The sequence below is a fragment of the Sander vitreus genome, chromosome 22 (genome assembly GCF_031162955.1).
Source record: "Sander vitreus isolate 19-12246 chromosome 22, sanVit1, whole genome shotgun sequence".
Taxonomy (NCBI): Eukaryota; Metazoa; Chordata; class Actinopteri; order Perciformes; family Percidae; genus Sander; species Sander vitreus.
The window spans coordinates 20511025-20532813 of NC_135876.1; the positions used below are offsets into that span (position 1 = coordinate 20511025).

Here is a 21789-nt window from a genome sequence, read left to right on the forward strand (position 1 = left end):
CCCACCCACTCTCGTTTCCTGTCTCTAATTACGGTGCCTCCCATTGGCTGAAATTTTCAGAAAGATCTAACCAATCATGCATCTTGTTGAGGTAGCCCTTGACCCCCTCAGGTGGTCCATGCATGCGTTTTTCTGTGCGAGTGTTAATGAACGGGCTCGGTTTAAAACCTTGCCACATTTCTTCGTCAGGACAGTGTGTCAGAAGGGCCACAGGGACAGAGTGCACCAGGAACCTCCAGCATACCCAAACACACAAACACACACACCTGGTGTTTTAGCCCAGGTGGACCGAGTGGCTTCATTTGAGTCCACATCTGGATCCGCAGACAGAAGATAAAATAACCCAAGGTAAGAGACTCAAAAACAAACACTGTGGTGATTCTGCACCTCTGTATGTTTGCTTTTAGGTAATTACAAGGGATTTTCAGGTTGAAGTCAAGTTTGACTGCTGAACAACACCTGGTGCTGTTTTTATGATGGCAAAAGCAGTAGCTTCAGCCCGGCCAGGAGACCATCTTTTGGGGCTCGTAGTCTAAGAAGAAGATCTGTGTCTAAAAAATGCTGCTGTATGGGGAATTAGTGAAAATAGCTTGACTAGTGGATAAAAATGTCATTTTACTAGCCCTAACTAACTAAAAATAGCCACTAACATCTGTTGTGTAAGGTTTTTGGGAGTAAAGCATCATTCTGTATGTCGCTGTCTTTGGCAGGAGAGGAGGAGTAGAAGAAGTCATGACTGGAAGGAGGAAAACCAGTTTCTCCGGTGTGTTCATCGCAACTCTGCTGGCTGTGATTCTGCTGCCTGGTGAGTACAGTGGGGATCAGACATTACAGACAGTATCACATAGCAAGGTCAGTGTGTGAAACATCTGTCACCATCTCGATCATTTCTACGGTAAAGTATATAGTAACATCCAAGGCTTTCATGGTGGACTAAAACTGGCGAAACTATGTAATCACCAGCAGTGGATGAAGTTCTCAGATCCTTTACTAGCACTACCACACTATAAATATACTCCATCACAAGTAAAATGTTGTAAGTATTGTCAGAAAAATGTACTCAAAGTATCAAAAGTAATAGTACTCAATGCACATTCACGGAAGGCTTGTATCATGTGGACCGCCGACAGTTTTGTCATTACTTAGAATTCCTCATGGGGGCGGCAGAAACTACGCACTATAGCTTTAACTGTTTCAATTCTAGTTTAATTTCTAACAATGAAACATATTTTATAAACCTATATGTTTTTCTTATCTTGACCTCAAAAGCAACTAGGAACTACAGCTATTACATAAAGAAGTATAAAGTGGAATGAAATGGAAATACTCTGGAAATACTCAAGTACACTACTTGAGTAAATGTACTCAGTTACTTTTCTTCACTTGTAATCTCAACTGACTACATTAAAACACACTAAACAAAAAAAACGAAACAACACTAAGGTGCCAACATTTCTCGCTTCCAAAATTAACAAAAATAGAATAAAACAGGAAAGCATCTTTCAGGTTTCCTGAATACTGAATGAATGAATCATTTGGTGAGGAATATTTCAAATTACCACTTTGTGAAAAATGCACAACAGATAAGACAAGACATTCCTACCACAAGAGTAAAAAAAAAGGTGCTCAACAGATTGACATGGACATTTTTCACTGAAACACTTTTCACTAAAACACAAGAATGTCACAAGCAGTAACAATTTTTATATGATGTGTTGTGGTAGTGCAGAAAGATGCATTGATGAAAAAAGTCAGCTATTATCTCTTAATGTTAGCAGAGACACAGCAGCAATTGGACGTAATTTACAGCTTATTCTTCAAGACAACAAAGCCACAATTTGCTAAAAATCCCAAAATGATGGTAATTTCGTAGACATTGAATTCTAAATGAAAAGCTCCATTTAGTTAGATACATGCAACTGCAAAATACTGGAGAAAAAGTATTGTGAAGGAACAATTCTAAACTTATGCAGTAATTTCACATCATTCAAAAAGACAACTGGTCAGTGACAAGAATGATGTAGATGGAGCTATTCAGACCACAGTATGAATGCCATAATCGGCCTCCTTTTCAAAGCTACACTGTACACATTTGGGAGTCCAAGAAAGCTTAAAATAATTACACATAAGTAGAGAAATACGGTTGATTTTGTGAACTGTTTTAACTTTCAGCCAGTGCTGGAAGAAATGTTCAGATTACTTAACTTTACTTTAGAAGTCCTACTTGAGTACAATTACAAAAGTATTGGCAGCAAAAAATGTAAAGTGTCAAATGTAAAAGTACTCTTTAGGCAACAGAATCTCACCATGTCGATATTATATTATTGGATCATTATTACTGTGCATGCAGCACTTTATGTTTTTTGCTCTGTTTGCTGTGTTACCATGCTTCTTTAAAGCTCTACATTGATAAATGTTACTTGAGTTATAGCTTCACAATCAACATTTCAAGGCTAAGGGTTAGTTGGACTGCGCAGGTGTTCTGCCCTTCACCAGTTCATGGACATGGATGTCATCGCCACACCTGCTACAAGAGTGATTGTAATTCAACTGTGCTTCATGTATATGATTATGTGGCTCTCTAACAGACCCTGTGGTGTTCATATATCATCTATAATGTTTCAACATTAAGACAGGTTGCTCGTCCGTCACCTGTTTCCAGTTTTTTCTCGAAGATGATAGGCATGTTTACAGTGGGGCAAGTCTCCTCTTTCCTTTAAAAAAGGTTTTTAAAATTGCACTGTGTGATGGTTAAAAGGGAAAAAAGCGTAGTAGGAGGAGTTGTTTCTTTCATCATTCCTGCTCTCGTAAAAATGTTGTACCTGTCAGCATCACCTCCTCCTCTGCCCTCTTAAAACTCTACCATTTCCAGATGTGCCAGCCAGTTTATTACAGGATCATAAAAAAACAACACAGCGGCTACACTGAGACAGCATCATTTAGCCCACAGCATCATTTAGCCCACCCTCCTCCTCCAAATCGCTCCATCACCTCGGGTCACCTCCACTTCTTCGTCTTTTTTGTTTGTTTGTTTTTCTATGCAAATTCAGACCGTTGCTTTTTAACCTTTCATGTGTGACCTTACACACTACAGTGAGCATTACATCTTCCTGATTACTCCCATCAAAGCGCATCAAAACTCTTTTTTAAAGCAGGAGATTGATGTTTTTCCACATCCGACACACTTCATACAACCCTGAATTATCCCCTCTGGATCGCTCTTTTAAACCTGTCATCTGTTCCCCTCTTGTTCTTCCTCCTTCTCCTCCACCTTCTCTCCTTCTGTAAGGCATTAACACCTTTTCCCTGTGGAGATGAAAGAAACCTGAAGCAGAGCTGAATATGCTGTTCTCCCAGCTGCATGTGCTCACACAGTGCACATACGTAGACATATGTGTGCACACACAGCTCTGTGAAAACGCAGCGTGGGGTTTCATGTTACAGGCTCACCTATAAAATCTACAAAGAGCTGCAGTTGTCAGCGCTTCAGGCGCAGCCAATTACTCCTTTCCTATTTAATGAATAATATGTGCCTGTAAGTGTTTGAGGTTTAATGTCATATATAATCGCTTATGTACTGCAGTCACATTTATAAAAAGGTCAGAATAGAAAGAGTAAGCAATTTCCAGGACTTAATCATGACTTCAGTAACTTCTGGATGTTACATCTGTTTTTGCTTTCTTCTGTTTTTGTAGCATTCTTGTCTGCTGGACCAATAGTGCAAAAGCCGAAAGGAGATGGTAAATATGTGATTTTTGTACCTTAGCATATACAGTACTTGCACATTGGTGTTTGTTTCTAAAGAGTACACAGTGGCAATTTGCCAAGGGTAAAAGTATTTTCTGATTAAAGAGTATCACTGCGTGGCCGGGTTAGCTCAGTTGGTAGAGCAGGCGTACATATATAGAGGTTTACTCCTCGATGCAGCGGCCGCGGGTTCGAATTTGACCTGCGGCCCTCCCCTCTCTCTCCCCTTTCATGTCTTCGTCTGTCCTGTGGAAATAAAGGCCTAAAAATGCCCCCAAACAATCACTGCACCTCACTTCAATGTAGCATAAATGCTGTCAAAAATCAAGTTTGAGGCCTTGAATGTCTTGTTATAAACTTAAAAAGTTACTTTGAACTAGATGTCCAAGTGAGTATAGAAGCCTTGGGATCAGCAGTGCCTTCTCTTTTCTTTTCTGCCCTCAGCAGGGGAAAGTATCCAGGAGAGGGCAGCTGCTGCAGAGTTACACAGGAAGCTGATCCGCAATCGCAGGAACATCAGCTGGTACAAACAGAACTCTGACTTCTGGGGCTGGTACAAGTACTTCACTGATAACGGCAACCAGGAGGCAGTAAGTACACACACAAAAAGGGGACAGTCAAATGGATTCCAATGATACAATTTAATATGTTTTAAAAATGCTCTAATCAATATTTTCATATTTGAGTCAGATAACTAAAGTGAAAGGATAAACCCACAGATAATTATCATTCAACTTTGCAGTTCCCCTCAATTCTATGGAGCACTTTAGCATCTTTTATGGCTCACGGCTCTACTGTTTCTTTAATCAGCTAACCAATAAACGCCTCCTCCTTCCCTCTCAGGTTCTGGAGATGGACCGCATCTACTTGGCCTACCTCCAGAACAAGAACCGTGCTGAGGGACGTCGCTCCTACAAGGCCTACTTGCGCCACCTGGGGGAGATCTACAAGTCCTGTGCCGATTCTGATGACCCCGAATGTGTTTCTTCCCAGACCAGCAGGCCCAAACCTAAGCCAGAGCCCCCCAAACCTGCACCTGTGAAAACGTGTGACCCCACCAAGGATGCCTACTGCCTGTATGCTGCTTTGCTCCAGGGCAAGAGCCCCTACCTGCCCCTGGTGCTCCCGGCTGAGACCCCCGCCCCGGCACCAGTGAAGGCCCCAGCCCCTCTGTACACCCGCACTGCTGCTCCAGCGAAAGACCCGCAGTCAGGGTATTACTACTATGCTCCATCCGCAGTTTCTTTCCTTTCCAAGGTATGCCTCCAGACATTTTAGGTAGTAATTAGTATATTGAGGTTCAGCAATTTACTTCAGGCTGTTGCAGAGTGATGTACCTGTAGCAAAGAATCGTACCTAAAAGCAATCATGTGTAGAATTTGAAAATTCTGGACTTTGGTGGCCCCTTGTGGTAGTTTTAAAGAAGACACTGTGGTGGTGCCCCTTCCTCCAATTGATTCAATATGGCAATTCTAAGAACAAAGGGCTAAATAAAAAACAAGATAATTGCACAATTTTCCCATGATTGCCTTAAAGTTTCGACAAAAAACAAAATTTATCCTATCAAAATAAGTTGAAACATAATGTATCAAATGAAAACATCAGAATATAGTGGCTTTAAACTACAATATACAGTACATGTAGTTTCAGCCTCAATGACATGCTACAATCTCTGCATTTTTTTTCATGCTTTAGGAGCAGAAGGCAGAGCTGCTGCGTATCTGTGCCTCTGATGACGTGGAGTGTCTGCAGTACCACCTGAGAGCGGCCCACGGGTATGGACCCTCAGCCGGACCCCTGCCTTCCTACGCCCACCTCGGCTGTGATCCCAAGAAAGACCCCAACTGCAAACCCAAACTTGTGCAGAAAGCCCCCTCTGGTCTCTACCTGCAGTACCCCAACTGTGATCCACTCCGGGATCCCCTCTGTGCCCACGCTGCCTCCCTTATGGTATGCTTTTTTTTTTTTTTATTACAGTGAAAGATGCTTTTTGTTTTTTATGTTTTCATTTTCATCCATGCCTTGATTGTCATGATTTATGGTGTTTCTACTGTGTTGCATTCCTCCAGGCGTCCCGTGCCCCTAACCCTCCTGCCCCTGCTGGCCCTGGATCCTGCAACCCTCTTTATGAAGAAGGCTGCAACCCTCTTACTGCCACTCGATTTGCCAATCCCCCTGAGGCATACAAAAATGAGGAAAAAGATGAGGCTGCTGCTATTCGTGCTGCTCCTCCTGCTGAGCAGAACACCGACCCCTATGCCATGTTTAGGGATGCTTATGCTTATGCTAACAGAGTCACTGATCCCTATGCCATGTACCGCCAGGCTAGTGCCCCCGTTTCTCCTCCAGCTAATGACCCATATGCCATTCTGCGCCGATTCATGGCCCACGCTCAAGGTAACGACCCATATGCTCCACGCATGGAGGCTGCTCCACGCATGGAGGCTGCTCCAGAGTCCAACCCTAATGATCCTTTCGCTGCAATCCGTGAGGCGGCAGCCGCTATGCATCGCCACGGCCCTCCCACCCCCAGGCAGCAGTTCCCTTTTTCCATTCCCAATCATGAAGTGCCTGCTCAGGAGGAGCACCACCCTCTGGGTCCCCCAGGTAAAACCAAGGAGGGCTATGACTGCTTCATAGGCTACGATCGTGAATGCTACCCAGTGAAGCCCAACGAGCCTCGTTCTGGAGTTCACCGCCGCATCCCCTACCCGGCCGAGGCGTACGAGCCCCACCTGAATGCCGATGGTACCCGAAACGGAGTCCTGGAGCCTTCCAACCCACACTGTGACCCTGAGTACGACCGTGACTGCCGCCTGCGCCGCTATGAGCCTCAGCCCGAGCCCCAGCCTGAGTATCACGCAGAGGAGGACCACAACCAGGGGGCAGCCGAGAGCGAGCAGCAGCCGGAGCAGCAGGAGCAGTACGAGACAGAGCCCTACCAGAGTGGCCAGGAGGAGCCTCACATGTCCTACCAGCCACTGTCACAGGGTATGCCCAGCCTCCAGGACATACTGAGGCGCTACGGAGACCAGTACCCTGAGCAGGATGATCACAGAGCCTACGCAGGCGACTACCGCAACAAATAACATGCTAACACACACACATGCATGCAGATGGACATGAATACACAATCCCATGAGTTCTTGTAGCTTAGCCATTGACCGCATCACGCAGCGCTCAGTAAGTCCTACCTGGACCAGATATGGGACACAAGAGAAGTTTATGGACCCAATGAGCGAGTATGCACGCTCAGAAAGCTGAGGGTGTACCAGCAATGTTTTCATCTCTTTAGCTGCTTTAGACCTGTTGCTTTGGCCTATTGCTTTCCATTTTCCACTTTCTCAAACCACTCGAATGTGTAATGACTTCTCAATGCTCAGCTTTGCTTCTGTATGCACCTCTCCAAAAAATTTTTTTTTTATTTGTTCGTTGTCAGTGATGGATAATGTAAAGTTTTTTCATTTTGAATGTTCTAATAAAAAGCTCTTGAAAGCTGGTTTTACATTTGTGGGTGTTTAGGTGTTACATTTTTCTTACATATGTAGATTAATATAGACTCCTCACTTTTTAAAATATAATTAAAGAGAACCCCAGGGATTCAGTTTGCACTTCAATAAAAAGGGACTCAAATGTGACAGACTGAACAATGCAAAGACTCTAGACTACAGCCATGCTTGCTGCTCTGTGAGGCTGTAATGAGCTAATTGGTAATGTCACACTGCGAACTTAACATCTTGGTTTGGGTCGATAGCATGCTCATATTTTTCTAACTGGGAGTAAAACTAATTACAGTTGAGGTAAATCTTAGTCATAAACCAAAGTATTAAACAAACTTAATATTTGACCTGGCTTTATTGTCATTGTATTAAATACAACAAAATTAGCAGTGTTCCTCCCAATCAGTGCAATAAAAGATACAGGAAGAACATAAAGACAAAAACAACTTAAAAGGGTTTCACTGCCCTCGTCTTGCACTTCTCTGACCTCATGTGTTGTCATGCTGGTTTTCTCCAGCTCCAACACACTGCTCTCTGTGACCCTCCTCATGCTGAGGCTTGACACGTCAACAGCAGCAACAGCTACCCAGGTCTGCAGGGAAGCTCTTGTAGTGCTTAGACAGTTACAGAAAACTTCAGACTTTAGCTCCCTTTTGAAGAATCCATCATAGTCATCAGCATTGTCATTAGTCCTTACAGCAGAGAGAAAAAAATTCTGTCAAGAGATGTGGTGAGAGGGCGAGGTTGTGGTTGGTGGTTAAAGAGGTTATGCTCATTTGTTTTATTCTAGTTGGAAGCAGCTGATCATGGCCACTGAAAAAAATATCACTTGTTACCCGCAGTTAACTGGTTGACAGGCATGGCATTTATAAATAAAAGGGATACGTTTATCAGTATTTACCTAATCACCTTTATTTGATCAAACTACTTAATGCATAATTGGATCACCTCAGTAATTGTAAAACAATACAATTTCTTTCATGCACTGTTAAAGCAGAATCAGCCTCTTCATTGGAGTACTTCTTTATTGTAAATCCTGTAAAAGGATACAATTAATCAAATTGGGCAGCTACAAATTGATTTAGAAAAAGTGTTTTTTGGTTATGAACCTATTACATTAGGTTTAGAAGTAGAAGTAGAATACCAAGTTTTTAGAAGGTAAGTCCTCTATTTCATTATCTGAGATAAAGGTTGTGCAGTACCAGAAATGTCAACCCAACCTTTTAGGCAGTTGAGATAGACTTTGAAAAAAATCAAATCTGTCAGCAAATTACCTTCTAAAACACCTAAAGATAAAAAGTTTGAAAACTGGGGTCCAACTATACTTCAGCTGATGAAAATGGATAAAATGGTAACATGCATCAATGATTATAATCCAGTAATATAATATATATTATTCTGAAATGGGCCGTTCTGTATAATGAGTGATTTTACTTTTGGTACTTGGTCTTTCTACTACTTATAACAGTATTTCTACAGTGTGTATTTTACTACTTTCTGAACCATTGAAATGTGGAGTCTTTGTTGATATCATCATGTCCGTCCTCCACTCTTGTACTAAACACACTTGCAGACTAAACATGCAGACTATAATGTGTTCCTCCATTTTCATTTGGAATTTCACTGTTGTCCTGTTTGGTTAGTGGTTTTTTTCTCTTTTGCCTGCTGGAAAACCCCTGAGTTACCATAAATCTGCTCATACACAATGTCAACTAGTATAGTCATGACCGGAAATTATTGAGGTTTCCTTCCTGTCTGGTTATCGTCTGTCTTCTTCAGTGTCTTTTATCTGTTGTCTATCTATTTTTCTCTAAGGACATTGTTTCTTTTTAAAATAAACTTTTTGATAATATCTGAAAATATATGACAGTTTATCTTAAAAATGTAAGAAAGTGAATAGTATTCAGTAAAGTAAAGTATTGACTGTAATGTCCTCTATATACTTGTGCCAACCTTTTGTGACCTTCCCAAAAAAAAAAGCAACAAAAGGGGGCAGCATAGAGTCTCGGTGAGAAGACTTAAGGAGAGCCAAACTGATTACAATTATACCCTGCTGCTGTGACTCCATCTGGAAATTTAAAATTCAATATGCACATATATTCTGTGATCAATGGTAGTCATTGTTAAGGAAAAACTCAGTAGTAGCTTTCTTCAGGATACACCTTGAACCACCTCTACCTTTAGAGGTAGTTAAAAAGGTGCATGATTTCAAGAGAGAGAATGAGAGATTACACAGCATATAAAAAAAATGTTCAATGTGCTTGGACTCCTGCAGGGCAAAAGAGAATCACTATATTATATATATATATATATATATATATATATATATATATATATATATATATATATATATATATATATATATATATATATATAATCAAAGGGAAAATAGCATAAGACAAACTCTGTCAAAGTGAATGAAGTGATCAATGGCATGTGGTCTCATCTGTTTTGTGTGTGTGACAGAGAAAGAGATTGTCACTCCTAAATATATCAGTCTGCCTCCAGATGCTCACAGAGTCGTACCCCCTGCATAATCACACGCACGCACGCACACACACACACACACACACACACACACACACACACACACACACACACACACACACTGCGTTTTACTATCTTTGTGGGGATCCGTCATTGACATAATGCATTCCTTAGCCCCTTACCCTAACCTTAACCATCACAACTAAATGCATAACCTTAACACTTACCCTAACCCTAACCATAATCCTAAAACCAAGTCTTAACCCTCAAACAGCCCTTTAAATTTGTGGGGTCCAGCATTTTGGCCCCACAAAGCTGTCCGGACCCCACAAGTATACTGGACTCCCGGTTTTTGGGCCCCACGAATATCGTTAAACAAGAACACACACACACACACACACACACACACACACACACACACACACACACACACACACACACACACACACACACACACACACACACACACACACACACACACACACACACACACAAAGTCAGGACTCCCTCTTGTGGCTGCCAATGTACAGAAGAAGATAAGGTGGACACCTGTCACTTCTGTCAAGGCTGATTATTTGCCAAAGACTAACAATAGACCACACTGTCAAACTAATTACTACACCTCTGTCCTGTCATTAGCTGTTATATTTACATACTACCTTCATTTGCTAACAGTGGCCTGAGTCTCAATGGAAACTCTCTCAACACTTTCCTAAATTCAGGATAATGTATATTCCAGCATAACTTTCATCAGAACAACAATGTAGCAATGCCATTTTTATACACATTCATACTGGGTTATATTTGAGATTTTACTGTATTAAACTAGAAACACTTTCATGTTTATCGACCCAACCATTCTGATCATGTAACTCTGAACTCACCAGATATTCACCCTTGTGTTCCTTTATCCCCTACAGCAAAGAAAGCTGAAGCATGTCAGTTTCCTGCCAGAGATCAAACTTTATTTGGTTAAATGGGAGCAGACATTCCTCATAGCACAGTCCGTTTTGGAGATTTTGCAGCCACACTAATCCATTGTTGTACTGACAAAAACTACAACACTGTCTAATTTCTATCTTACTTTGTTTTGGAATGTCTTGATTTTTAGCCTAGTCAGACTGCAGCAACATGGATGCCAACAAAACCCAGTTGAAGTGCAATAGAGAGGTAACATGTTTTGGTGTAAAGGCTTTTTCAAACAATGATAAAAGCCTACATATATTTCTTTAGGCTGAATAGATGATATCCCTAAAAAAATAAACCAATCTAATCAGTTTCTAACATGTTCAGCTTGTCAAAACCTTTCTGTCCATCAGACTGGACCTGATTACAACAAAAGACAACACTGCAGGCAGGCAGGCAGCAGCCGTAGATCAGAGAGGCTAAATTGTATGTTTTGTAGTCTTCATCCTGTAAGAGAAGACTGGGAATAGTGTTCTGGTTTATGGCAAGATATCTAATTGACATGAAATGTCCTAACAACATCTCTCAGTTATTTGACAAACAATCCTCAGCAGAAGTATCGCTTACTGGAAACTGTACGGAGCAATCTCCAACCATGGATGAAATCTCTAGTAGTTTCCCATAAGTGAATTTTGAGCTAAGATTTCTTTTTTGTCAAACTAATGTTAACTAGAAGGGCACTCGGAGAAGCACAAACCTCCGCCACGGCTGTGCTCTATCTCGCAATATGATTTAATGATGTTAGATTCACGAAAGTGTCGTTCTTTTATGAATGATTCCTAAAGTATAGAGGAACGGGTTAACTCAATTCGCAAACGGGAGTGAATCGATTGAATAAAAAATCTGGCTTCTGTATGTTGCATGCGCAGTTGTGCATAAAAGCAAGGTTAACTTCCGAATCAAAGAGTCTGGTAAGAGAGTCCCTCTGAGTTAACTCATTCATGAGTTCACACACTCGCTGAGCCAAAGAAGAGAGAGCCGCAGACGCTGCAACACAATGCACACCCCACTGACAAAGAACAATAGCCGATTGGGAGTGAAATTGGTAGGGTACGTTCTTAATGGCTTTTATGCCTGTGTTTATATGATTGTGGTATGTTACAGAGTTGTGCAGACGCTGAGTAAGCCCTCACTATTTCATTGTCCAAAACCACATTGTGGGGCCATGTATGAAAAGAGGAGAGGAAAGGATTCTGCTGCAACTCCGGTAAGATTGACCTTAAATATAACCCCACAAATCCCAAGCCTGGCTCAATCCCACCACAGCATCAAAATGCTGTTATGGACCTTTTCCTTAATCAGGTCTTTGTGAAGCAGGCAAAACAGTATAACAAGCTGGCAATGACAATTAACGGCGTTTGGGAGATAGCTATGCCTGGCTTTAATCCTGGGGTGCCCATACAAGGTAAGGTTTATCATAGTCTGGCATTGCCAGACCTTCCTCCACAGCGCTGCGGAGGAGGGTCTGGCTAGTCCACACAGCATTCCGGGATGGGAGAGAAACGTGCTCTGGTTTATTGGCATCTTTAAACCAATCACAATCATCTTGGGCGGCGCTAAGCGCTGGCCGGAGCCACGGTGCCTCTGCAAAATAGTCTCGGGAAGGAACTTTTTTGGTGGAACGTGTACGTTCAAAAGTTGTTTTAGTCGTGCAACAGAAAACTCAGATTGGACAGATAGTCTAGCTAGCTGTCTGGATTTACCCTGCAAAGATCTGAGGAGCAGTTAACCATAGTCCTCATAAATCCACAAGTTTAAGATGCAAACACAAAGAAAGGTGACGGGCATCCAGCCAAAATCAGGAACGTCCCGAAAATGAAACATCGTCCATATAGACTAGGTTTATCATTACATTGCTGGTGTCTTGCTCCGGAGTTTTTGTTAAGTCTGTTTCCTGTTTTATTTTGAAGGTTCACTCCTCATGTGTCATGTCTTGTTTGACTTTCTGCCTTGTAAACTCCTTGCAAGTGTATTGCTCAGGACCCAGCAATACTGGCACTGCACTAGTAATAACAATTTATTTTTGTATAGCACTTTTCTAGCAAGGGCCACGCACTTACACATAAAAACAGCAAAAAGACACACAAAAAACATAAAGGACAGTTACATATGAAATAATCCATAAGGTAAAAACAAAACCTAACATCTGGAAACATGACAGTAAGCCCAGCTTTAGTTCTATCCATCACTTGAAATTAAAACAGTACCTGCACCTACAATCAAGATTGGGAGAAACAAAATGAAAGAAATTCTTTTCTGAAAAATAATGGACAGCTAGAAATGACTCATAAGCTGACGCTGACGTATCATATAATGGTATGTCAGCGTGATGCATCACCCAAAAAAAAAGGTGTTACTTCCGACACCTTGTGTTCAGAGCTGGGAGATGGTACCAGGTGGTATGAAGCGTGGGGGGGTCCAGCTCTGCTATTATTTCCAATAACTGATCCGTGAAGTGAGTTCAGATGAGCAGGAATAAGTGAAAGCAGGGAAAGGAAGGAAAAGGACAGAAGAGGAAAAGGTAGTGAGAGATTCTTCAATATTAAAACAATAAACATGTTTTTGGATTAATATTTCTTATTTCTTCTTATTTATTTCTTAATTTTTATTTTGTACAAAAAATAATAAAATAAAACATAAAAACACAAGTGCGTAGCAACACACCAAAAGGAAAAACAATATCTATAAATAATATGTTCAATCAATCTGTCTGAAAAGGAGCGGGATGAAGCCAAAACTTGTTATTTTTCCTACCCATCATTCAACTCTTAAATAGTTCCGGTATATATTATATATTTTAGTACTGCTGCATTAATGTGTATGTTGCATTTTACTGCTGTAGATGTTTAAGATTGTGCTGATTTAACTCCTTTATACTGTATACTGTTGGGTAGTTTAACGGCTCTTTTTTCAGCTTTGTGACAATGCATTTTCCAATGGATCCCAAAGGGTTTTTAAATACATTTTTGGCTTAAGAAGTAGGAACATTTTCTCAAAAGGAACACAACAATTTATCAGAAATTGAAAATCACCAAATTTAGATATAGAAGGTTTTTTTTTTTACTTTAACTGAACAGGAAGGACATGAACATTTGTAACCTTTAAAGATTCAGTATAAGTATAAAGTTGCATAAAATGAAAATGCTCAAGTACAGTAAAAGCATCTAAAATTTGTACATATATTATATATATATATTATATATTTGTTGTACTGCACATTGCTGTAGCTCCTCTTTTCACCCTGTGTGTTGAGCTCTCTGTTTTAGCTACAGTGAGGCATCTCACTTCTGTTCAATCTTTGTTGGGAGTCGCACAAGTACTGCTAGCTAGTCAGTTACAGAGTATAAGGGAGTTCCACGCTAGCAGCTAGGCGAGCATTATAACGTGTGTTACAAAGTGACGCACGTTTGTCATGGAAGTAAAAGCTGGACTACAATAGAGCTGTTTGGAGCAGTTTATAAACAGTGTTTTGTATGGAATATGGTAAGTCCCTTTGGGGTGGACTTTGGGCTTTTTCATTTGTAAACCTATAACGTGCACAAAAATATACATAACACAATAAAGGGAAGGGGAAAAGCCAAAAAGCATAATATGAGCACTTTAAGTACAGTACTTGTTCTACCACCGATTATCCTCGAAAAGACTAAATCCTTCAGGTACCATTCATTTTAAAGTGACTCTTTAAAATAACTTCTGCCAAATTTGAACATAGGTAGCACATGTTATGCACACAGTTGAATTTGGAGTTGAAGAAACGATTTGAGAGCCCCATGCATCATCACCATACGTAGATTCATCTGTGTTCCCAAACAGCGAAAGAGAGGTCAGAGGAAGACAGAGTCAGCAGATTCACACAGGCTATATATCTGCAGGATTAGACTAAAGAAGGGTCCACAATATTAATATGAGCGGATTTAAAGGGAAACTTACACCTCCCATATTATTCAATATTCTTTTCCATCTTTTGTCCCCCCCCCTGTCGCCTAAGTTCTAGCAGCCTGACTTTGCTTTTGCTCTTGATCAAGGACATCAGACTGCAGTTTCCAAGAGTTTAGGTCATTTTGAACACAGCCTTTGACTGGTGCACTTTTTTGTTGTTGTAACTTTGGGTTAGTTCTAGTGAAATTGTTAAAGTTAAGCTGTAAGCTTCTACCTCAAAATCTTATTTTAGGGTAACAATTGATTTAATTTTAAATCTAAAAGATTGTATCTATTTGTCAGTAACTAGAGCTGACAAGAAAAAGACTCTAACATGGATGTAAAGTGGATTGCATGGGTTTCACAAGACACTCTGCTGCCTCTGCATTGTGAACCTTTGCCTGTAAATCCACCTTCTGGTAAAGCTCTTTGCCATCAGGTGTAAAGAATCACAAGACTTCACGTCTTGTTAACTCCTGTATTCAGATGAATGAAAAAGGCAAATATCCGGTTTGAATTGTCTGAATTTTGGTATAAACAATGAAACTTTGAAGTCATAGTGTTTTGTAGGGATCAGATTTTTAAAGGAATTTCTAGAAACCTTGGCAAACCTAGGCAAGCAATGATGCATGACTTTACCTGACAGATATATTGGACCGATAACGACTATAGAGCCAGTTAAAGCCCAATTTGGGCAAGATTGAGATTGTGTTGCTTTAGGGACAGGGATGCATGCTCCATGCCAACTCAAAACAGCAAGAAACCTGGGTGTTACCCTTAAACTTCAACTTTTGTTCTTGACCTTGCATACATTGAGAGGTAAAACTGTTTTGTCAACTGCTGTTACCAAGTTCCAGAATGATTTGTTTTTAATCTCAACTTTAAAGCAAACTTGGATGAGTCGTAAAGAAGAAAAATGGACATTTAAACATCTACAAGGAAAGTCACATGTGACATATTTGTAAAAAAAATAATGTTTAGGGGGGCTGCATGTCACCTTTGAGCAGCACAGCACATACATTGATCTCTATTTGCTTGTTGCTGCTGTGTTTTTGAAAAGGGCAAAAGAGGAAGGACCCCAACTCAATACTGTGCCTCAACGCATCCTGTGTAAAAACACTGACGGAGGACTGGAACTGCTGCTGCTCTGCAAACGTGCTGCTTTTGCTATGCAGGTAACAGTGTTACATAATGTGTAACCACTGCACCCCTCTGCCTGAACTGGCTCTTTGTTCTGGCCCCATAGTGCGGGATTAAAGAAAGGACAACAAAGTCACAGCGCATCCGCAGGCTGATACCCACCTTATCCAACCACAACTAAACACACCATGCTTGCACTTACTACTTATTTAAAAGAATAGGGATCTAGAGAATCTGCTTGATTTATTAAATGTAGCATTTCTCCACATTGTACAATATTTGACATATTACTGTATGTAGACGTGTTCTATTTTTTGCAGAACAGGCTGTTCTTATCGTCATCAACTTTATCGCCAGACTCAAGGTCCATTCAGAAGACAGGTATGATATATAACATACATTAAAAAAGAGAAAGATAAACATATACAGAGAAATAAAAACAAAAGAAACAACAATACTGCATTTCTATAAAAGACCTTCATACCAGTGTTTCCATAGTGATGATTGGTATTGAATGGCACTAAACTTAGGATTTGCCAGCAGCATAACAACGCTGTACTGGGAGATGTTCAGCCAACAAATGAATTTGTAGATAAGACTCCTCAATAATGCCTGGAAGGTGCTGACCCATGCATTATAAAACAGGTCACTTGCACTAGAGCACCTGGGTTTATTGAGCAGTATCCTCATACAGTCATTATAAGCAACCTTAAGCTTCTGCATGCTTGCCTTTTTAAACTTAGTCCATAAGGGAGCAGTATACAAAAGGAGTGCAATATGCTTTAAACAGACTAATTTTGACGGCATCCATGCTCATGTGGAATTTTCTTACCAGCATGTTAGTTTGGGCATATAATGTGCGACGCTGCCTGTATATATCCTCATCATCAGATAACTGATCTGTAATGTAATGACCCAGATATTTAATTAATTAGCTTACTGAACACCGAGGATCTTTTCTCTTTCAGTCATTAAGGTTCTTCTTGTTCCCAGAGGAAATGTTCTAATAAGGACAAGTGACAGAAAACTGTATAGAAAGACGGGAGGAGGGGCGGGGTGGTGTCTTATCCTTGTGAAGCAGAGACAAAAACCCATGAACTAATTTCATACCAAATTTATATGTAAATTACTATTAATTACTCAGAGATATTAAGTATGTTTGAAACACTTATAGGATCCACATGCAGACAGTATTATGTAAATGTAATTTTATTTTGGTTCCCCGTGTAAGGGGGAAAATGGTTAATCTGGTTGTTGGGTCTTGAAAAAACAAACCAAGAAAGTGTTTTAGAGGTTGTAAGGCCAGATGTCGCGGACACACACACACACACACACACACACACACACACACACACACACACACACACACACACACACACACTCTCTTTTTCCACATTCAAAAGTTTCCCTCTTTTTTTCCCCTCCTCTTTTCGTTGTGTAACTTGGTGATTAGATGTTTAGATGTTTAATGTTGTTTGAGGGCCACAGCTCTTTGAGGCGAGCGGTGCAAAGTGGTCGCCTGGCAGCAACTGGTGACAGGTTGACGTGGCAACCTTGGCGTGATATATGTCCCCGACTCCCTTGTCGTCTTGGCAATGCTCTGGTGTTTATCTTGCTATCCTTCGCCTGGAGCACTCATTCATCATCCGACTGCTCAAAGGGTGCACATCCCTCGCTAACAGCGCGTCTGATTAAATATTAATCACTTCTTAAACCCTGCCAGACGTGTGGGTTCATGTACAATTTTTTTGTTTACTTGTTAGGTCCAGTTTGGTAATTGTTTTCCAAACGTCCTTCCATCTAGCAGTGAACAGAAGTCGACTTTGCTCTTTCTCCCTCTGTGTGTTTCCTTTTTCACACTTAATTAAAGCAAAGTAATGGAATGCTTTGAATATTAAATCTGAAGGGCCAGGGAAGTGGAGAAGCTATTTGCCTGGCTTGAAAAAGTCCTAAAATTTAAAATTCAAATAAAAAAATGAATTATGTTGGTGTGTCTCTTTCTGTGTGCGCTTTCCAAACTTTCCATGTTTGGCCATGAAGCTGTGCCATCTGGAGCTACAATGCTACAATACAAAGCTATTAGATTTAATTTAATTCAGATACTAAATAAGAGCCTCTGATTTATGCTGACTGAAAATAATCCCATTTAAACAGCTTAGTCACACCAGTATTTTAACACAATACAAATTTCGACCAAAATATCTTTTCAATGGAATTGTCAGTGGAATCATTTGCAGAGGCAAAGTAAATCTCTCTCACAGAGATTGTCAACTCATGTTGATAACCAACTGCAAACTATCCCTTGACCATTGAGGGAATCAGAAAGCCCAAAATAAAAGAAACAAGTCATATTAACTGTTTCCACCACCGCAGCATGGCAACATCTGGAAGAGGGCATCATGGCAGGATGCACCATCTGTCTGCTAGCCTTCACCATGGCAATGGAGGTCATCATCCAAGCAGCACAGTGGGTGGTGGGAGGAGCTAAAACCTGGCCTGCTGCTCTCTCCTGTCAGGGCATACGTAGATGATATGGCCACACTCACCACAACCAGGAACAAGTGCGGAACAAGATTCTTCCCAGTCACAGCTGCAGAAAAGCATGATGCTGTTAACACCAGACATCACTAAAGAGATGGTATTATACAGGTAATGAGTGAGACCTGTTTTTTGTCAGATAAAGCCCATTAAGAACAAAGGAATTTTTTGTTTAATTGACATTCTTTACGATCATTGTCATTTTAAATGCTTTGTCAAGGGTGGACCTTCCAACACAGCACAGGTCTGAATTCTTGTACTGCATTTGTTTACAAGTTATTCCATAGCAACAAAAGGCTTGTTGTGTGGATCCGGTGAGAACACTACTATGCATATTTAATATCTATAGTTCTGTTCATTGTTTGTTTGCCAAGATGTTCACAGATGGTAAGCATCTAAGCGATAACCTCACTCTCAATTGTGTTGTTTTCTGTGAAATGAGAAATGTATGCAGAGGCACCGTCAGTGGCCCCAGAAAATATAATATGTTGAGTCACTAGCCAATACATATTGTATTTATACATCTTCATTTCTGGCAGCTTTCCTGCCTATTTATTGTATTTTGCTTCTCCTTCAGTACTGAAGCCTTTTGTTGTTGTATTTCTTTTCTTCATATATTCTTTATTCCTGGAAGCATTATTTCCACATAATTTCTGTGTATCCAGGCTACACAGTGTCACACCGATTGTTACACGAGTATAAAGAGTGAAAAGGGAAATGAAAGAGGGAGTGATTCACATTCAAGCAGGACCCAGAGAGGTCAAGGATTTTGGTGAGGATGTTTTTATGGAGGTGAGAGGATGAGCAGCAGACTCAAACATGCCTTTGACATTTCCTTTGGGAGCTCTAGACAAACACAAAATGAGTGAATGAATAAAGTCTTGTTTACAGCAAAAACATTAGCTCACAGCTGTGATTACACACAAGCAGCACATAGCCACTACAAAATAAAGAGGAAGGATAGGACAGTGAGACAAAAACAGAGTTTTGCTGACCAAAGACATGTTTCTGTTTCCGAAATTGAGAGCCAAATTCTCACAATATGACATTTCACTTTTCCATACATCAGTGTTCTAATTTGCCTATCTTCGCAGGTCTTTACGATGCGGTGGAAGTCCAGACTACACCATTTTGTAAACAGAGCCATACTTAGAAATACAGAAAGAGTTTTGTGGAGCTGATAGGCTTAATAAGGTTTGTATCAACTCATTTGGCAATGGCTTGAACGCAACGGACGTTCATTAGTATAAAATAGTTGGACATTATAGCTTTAAAGCCTGAGTAAATGATTAAAGCGTGAATAACTTTGTTTCCATTTTTATCTTTGTCCTCTATCTTGTCTTTACATCTCTCTCACTCATCAGTTCCCTTTCTCTCCCTCTCGGTTTTATATACCGTTTGTGTGTTATTTGTTTTTAAAGTAATTTCACTATAAATAGCATCATTTATCACTTTTTTTTGCAGATTTTAGACATCCATAATCCGACTTCCCAATCAAGAGCTAATGCGCTCAGGGTTGAGTAATCGATTCTCTGCCCTGAAAATAAACCACACATTTTAATTGTAGTTGAGTATCAGTGAGAAGTGGCGTGTGATGATTCCTCATCAGCAGCTATTGGAGGAGTGTGTGATCAGTGTTTTCTTGGTGTTTTGGTTGTCTCTGTGGCGTTTTCAACACAGCCTCTCCATATTGACTAGGCAGGAGTGCTATGCTGAGAGGGTCATTTATCAGTGGAAGGTCTGTGTCTCTTATAAGTAAAATCTTTGCTCAGCAACTTAAAGCTGAAAACCTCCGAGATCTGAAAGCATGGCTTTTTCTGACTGGTAGTCAATCAGTCCCCATTTCTGCAACTGTACTGTATGTACTGTATTATTGGTACATATCAGATAATTTATTTTTGAATGCTTTACAGAGGAGCCACATTAGTATATTATTTAGATAATTTCTTGTACAGAACAGATCATACTATTTCCAAAAAATTCTTGTCATGGATGCAAGCAACATGAACGGGAGCTCAGTGAGATTAATTCAAAATGGGATGCAGATGCATTAGATCAGATCCCAATTTAATAAAATCAGACCAATACATTCAGCTTGTACTCTCTCCAATAATTGTTTTAATTATGTTATGCAGCAAGACATGGTATCCTATTAACTACATAGGTTGTGATCATATTGACAGCATTTATGGTTAAATCTCCATATTATGCAATTATTTTACAAATTTAAACTACGGAATAACGTGTGCAGATCATCAATCGTTCATGGTTCATTTTGAAACAGACTACTGCAGTTCTATTTTTTGGTTTTATTTCTGGCTGTAGTGTAATTCCAAGGTTTGGCTTTTTGAAAGGGCATGTGGTGGTAACAGAAGCAGCACACTATTCTCAAGTTTCAGAGTGTATTTTGTTTACCGGAACTTATCGTTTTAAAGCAACCAAAGATCATAGAACAGTAATAAAATGTTCAAATCAAGAAATCATATTAACTGTTTCCACCACCACAGCATGACAACATCTGGAAGAAGGCATCATGGCAGGATGCACCAGCTGCCTGCTAGCCTTCACCATGGCATTGGAGGTCATCATCCAAGCAGCACAGTGTGTGGTGGGAGGAGCTAAAACCTGGCCTGCTGCTCTCTCCTGTCAGGACATACGTAGATGATATGGCCACACTCACCACAACCAGGAACAAGTGCGGAACAAGATTCTTCCCAGTCACAGCTGCAGAAAAGCATGATGCTGTTAACACCAGACATCACTAAAGAGATGGTATTATACAGGTAATGAGTGAGACCTGTTTTTTGTCAGATAAAGCGTTTGGCATTAAGTACAAAGTACATTTTTTGTTTAATTGACACATTCTTTCCAATCATTGTCATTTTAAATGCTTTGTCTTAGACAAGCTGTCAAGGGTGGACCTTCCAACACAGCACAAGTCTGAATTGTTGTGTTTGTTTTGAAGTAAATAGTGTGCAAACAAATCATGAAAGAATAGAAGTGATGCTTAAATAGCTGCAACCTCATTCCAGGAATAATCCGAAAGTGACAGGTTTGAATGAAGGCTGGTTTATACTTCTGCATGGAATCTATGTCATAGGTACAGCAGGGGTTAGAAACCACCTCGGAAACCAACCAACTGGGTGACTGCAGGGGGAAGCAGACAGAACTTGTGTTGAGCCCCAGTAATGTGGTAATGGACTTTTTGGGTCAGCAGCTTCAGTATGAAAATGGCTGAGTGTAGGTGCAGGCTGGGGCCAGTCAATGGAAGTGCAGTAGTTAATGGAGACACAGGCAAACAGTCTGTGGGTGAAGTGCTGTAAAGATGGAAGGTGCTTATCATGAGCTCTAGAGAAGCACTGAATGATAGAAGGCACAACTGGAAGATGCCAAACAGGGTATAGGAGATGGCAAAGAAGTGGGGATGAAGGGTTCAGGAGACTTTCTAGCGTCTCTCCCAATTGTATAAAGAATGGAGTGAGAGTCTGTAAAT

The 21789-nt window shown here is 40.5% G+C and overlaps 1 protein-coding gene across 1 annotated transcript; it reads left to right on the forward strand.

The window, feature by feature from the left end:
• Positions 1-732: 732 nt before the first annotated feature.
• Positions 733-7233, forward strand: and1 (actinodin1). Its single transcript, XM_078281268.1, has 7 exons — positions 733-805; positions 3696-3740; positions 4192-4337; positions 4591-5004; positions 5443-5697; positions 5817-6026; positions 6240-7233. The coding sequence occupies exons 1-7, from the start codon at positions 733-735 to the stop codon at positions 6834-6836; spliced, it is 1740 nt and encodes a 579-aa protein (XP_078137394.1). The 3' UTR covers positions 6837-7233.
• The last annotated feature ends 14556 nt before the right edge of the window (positions 7234-21789 follow it).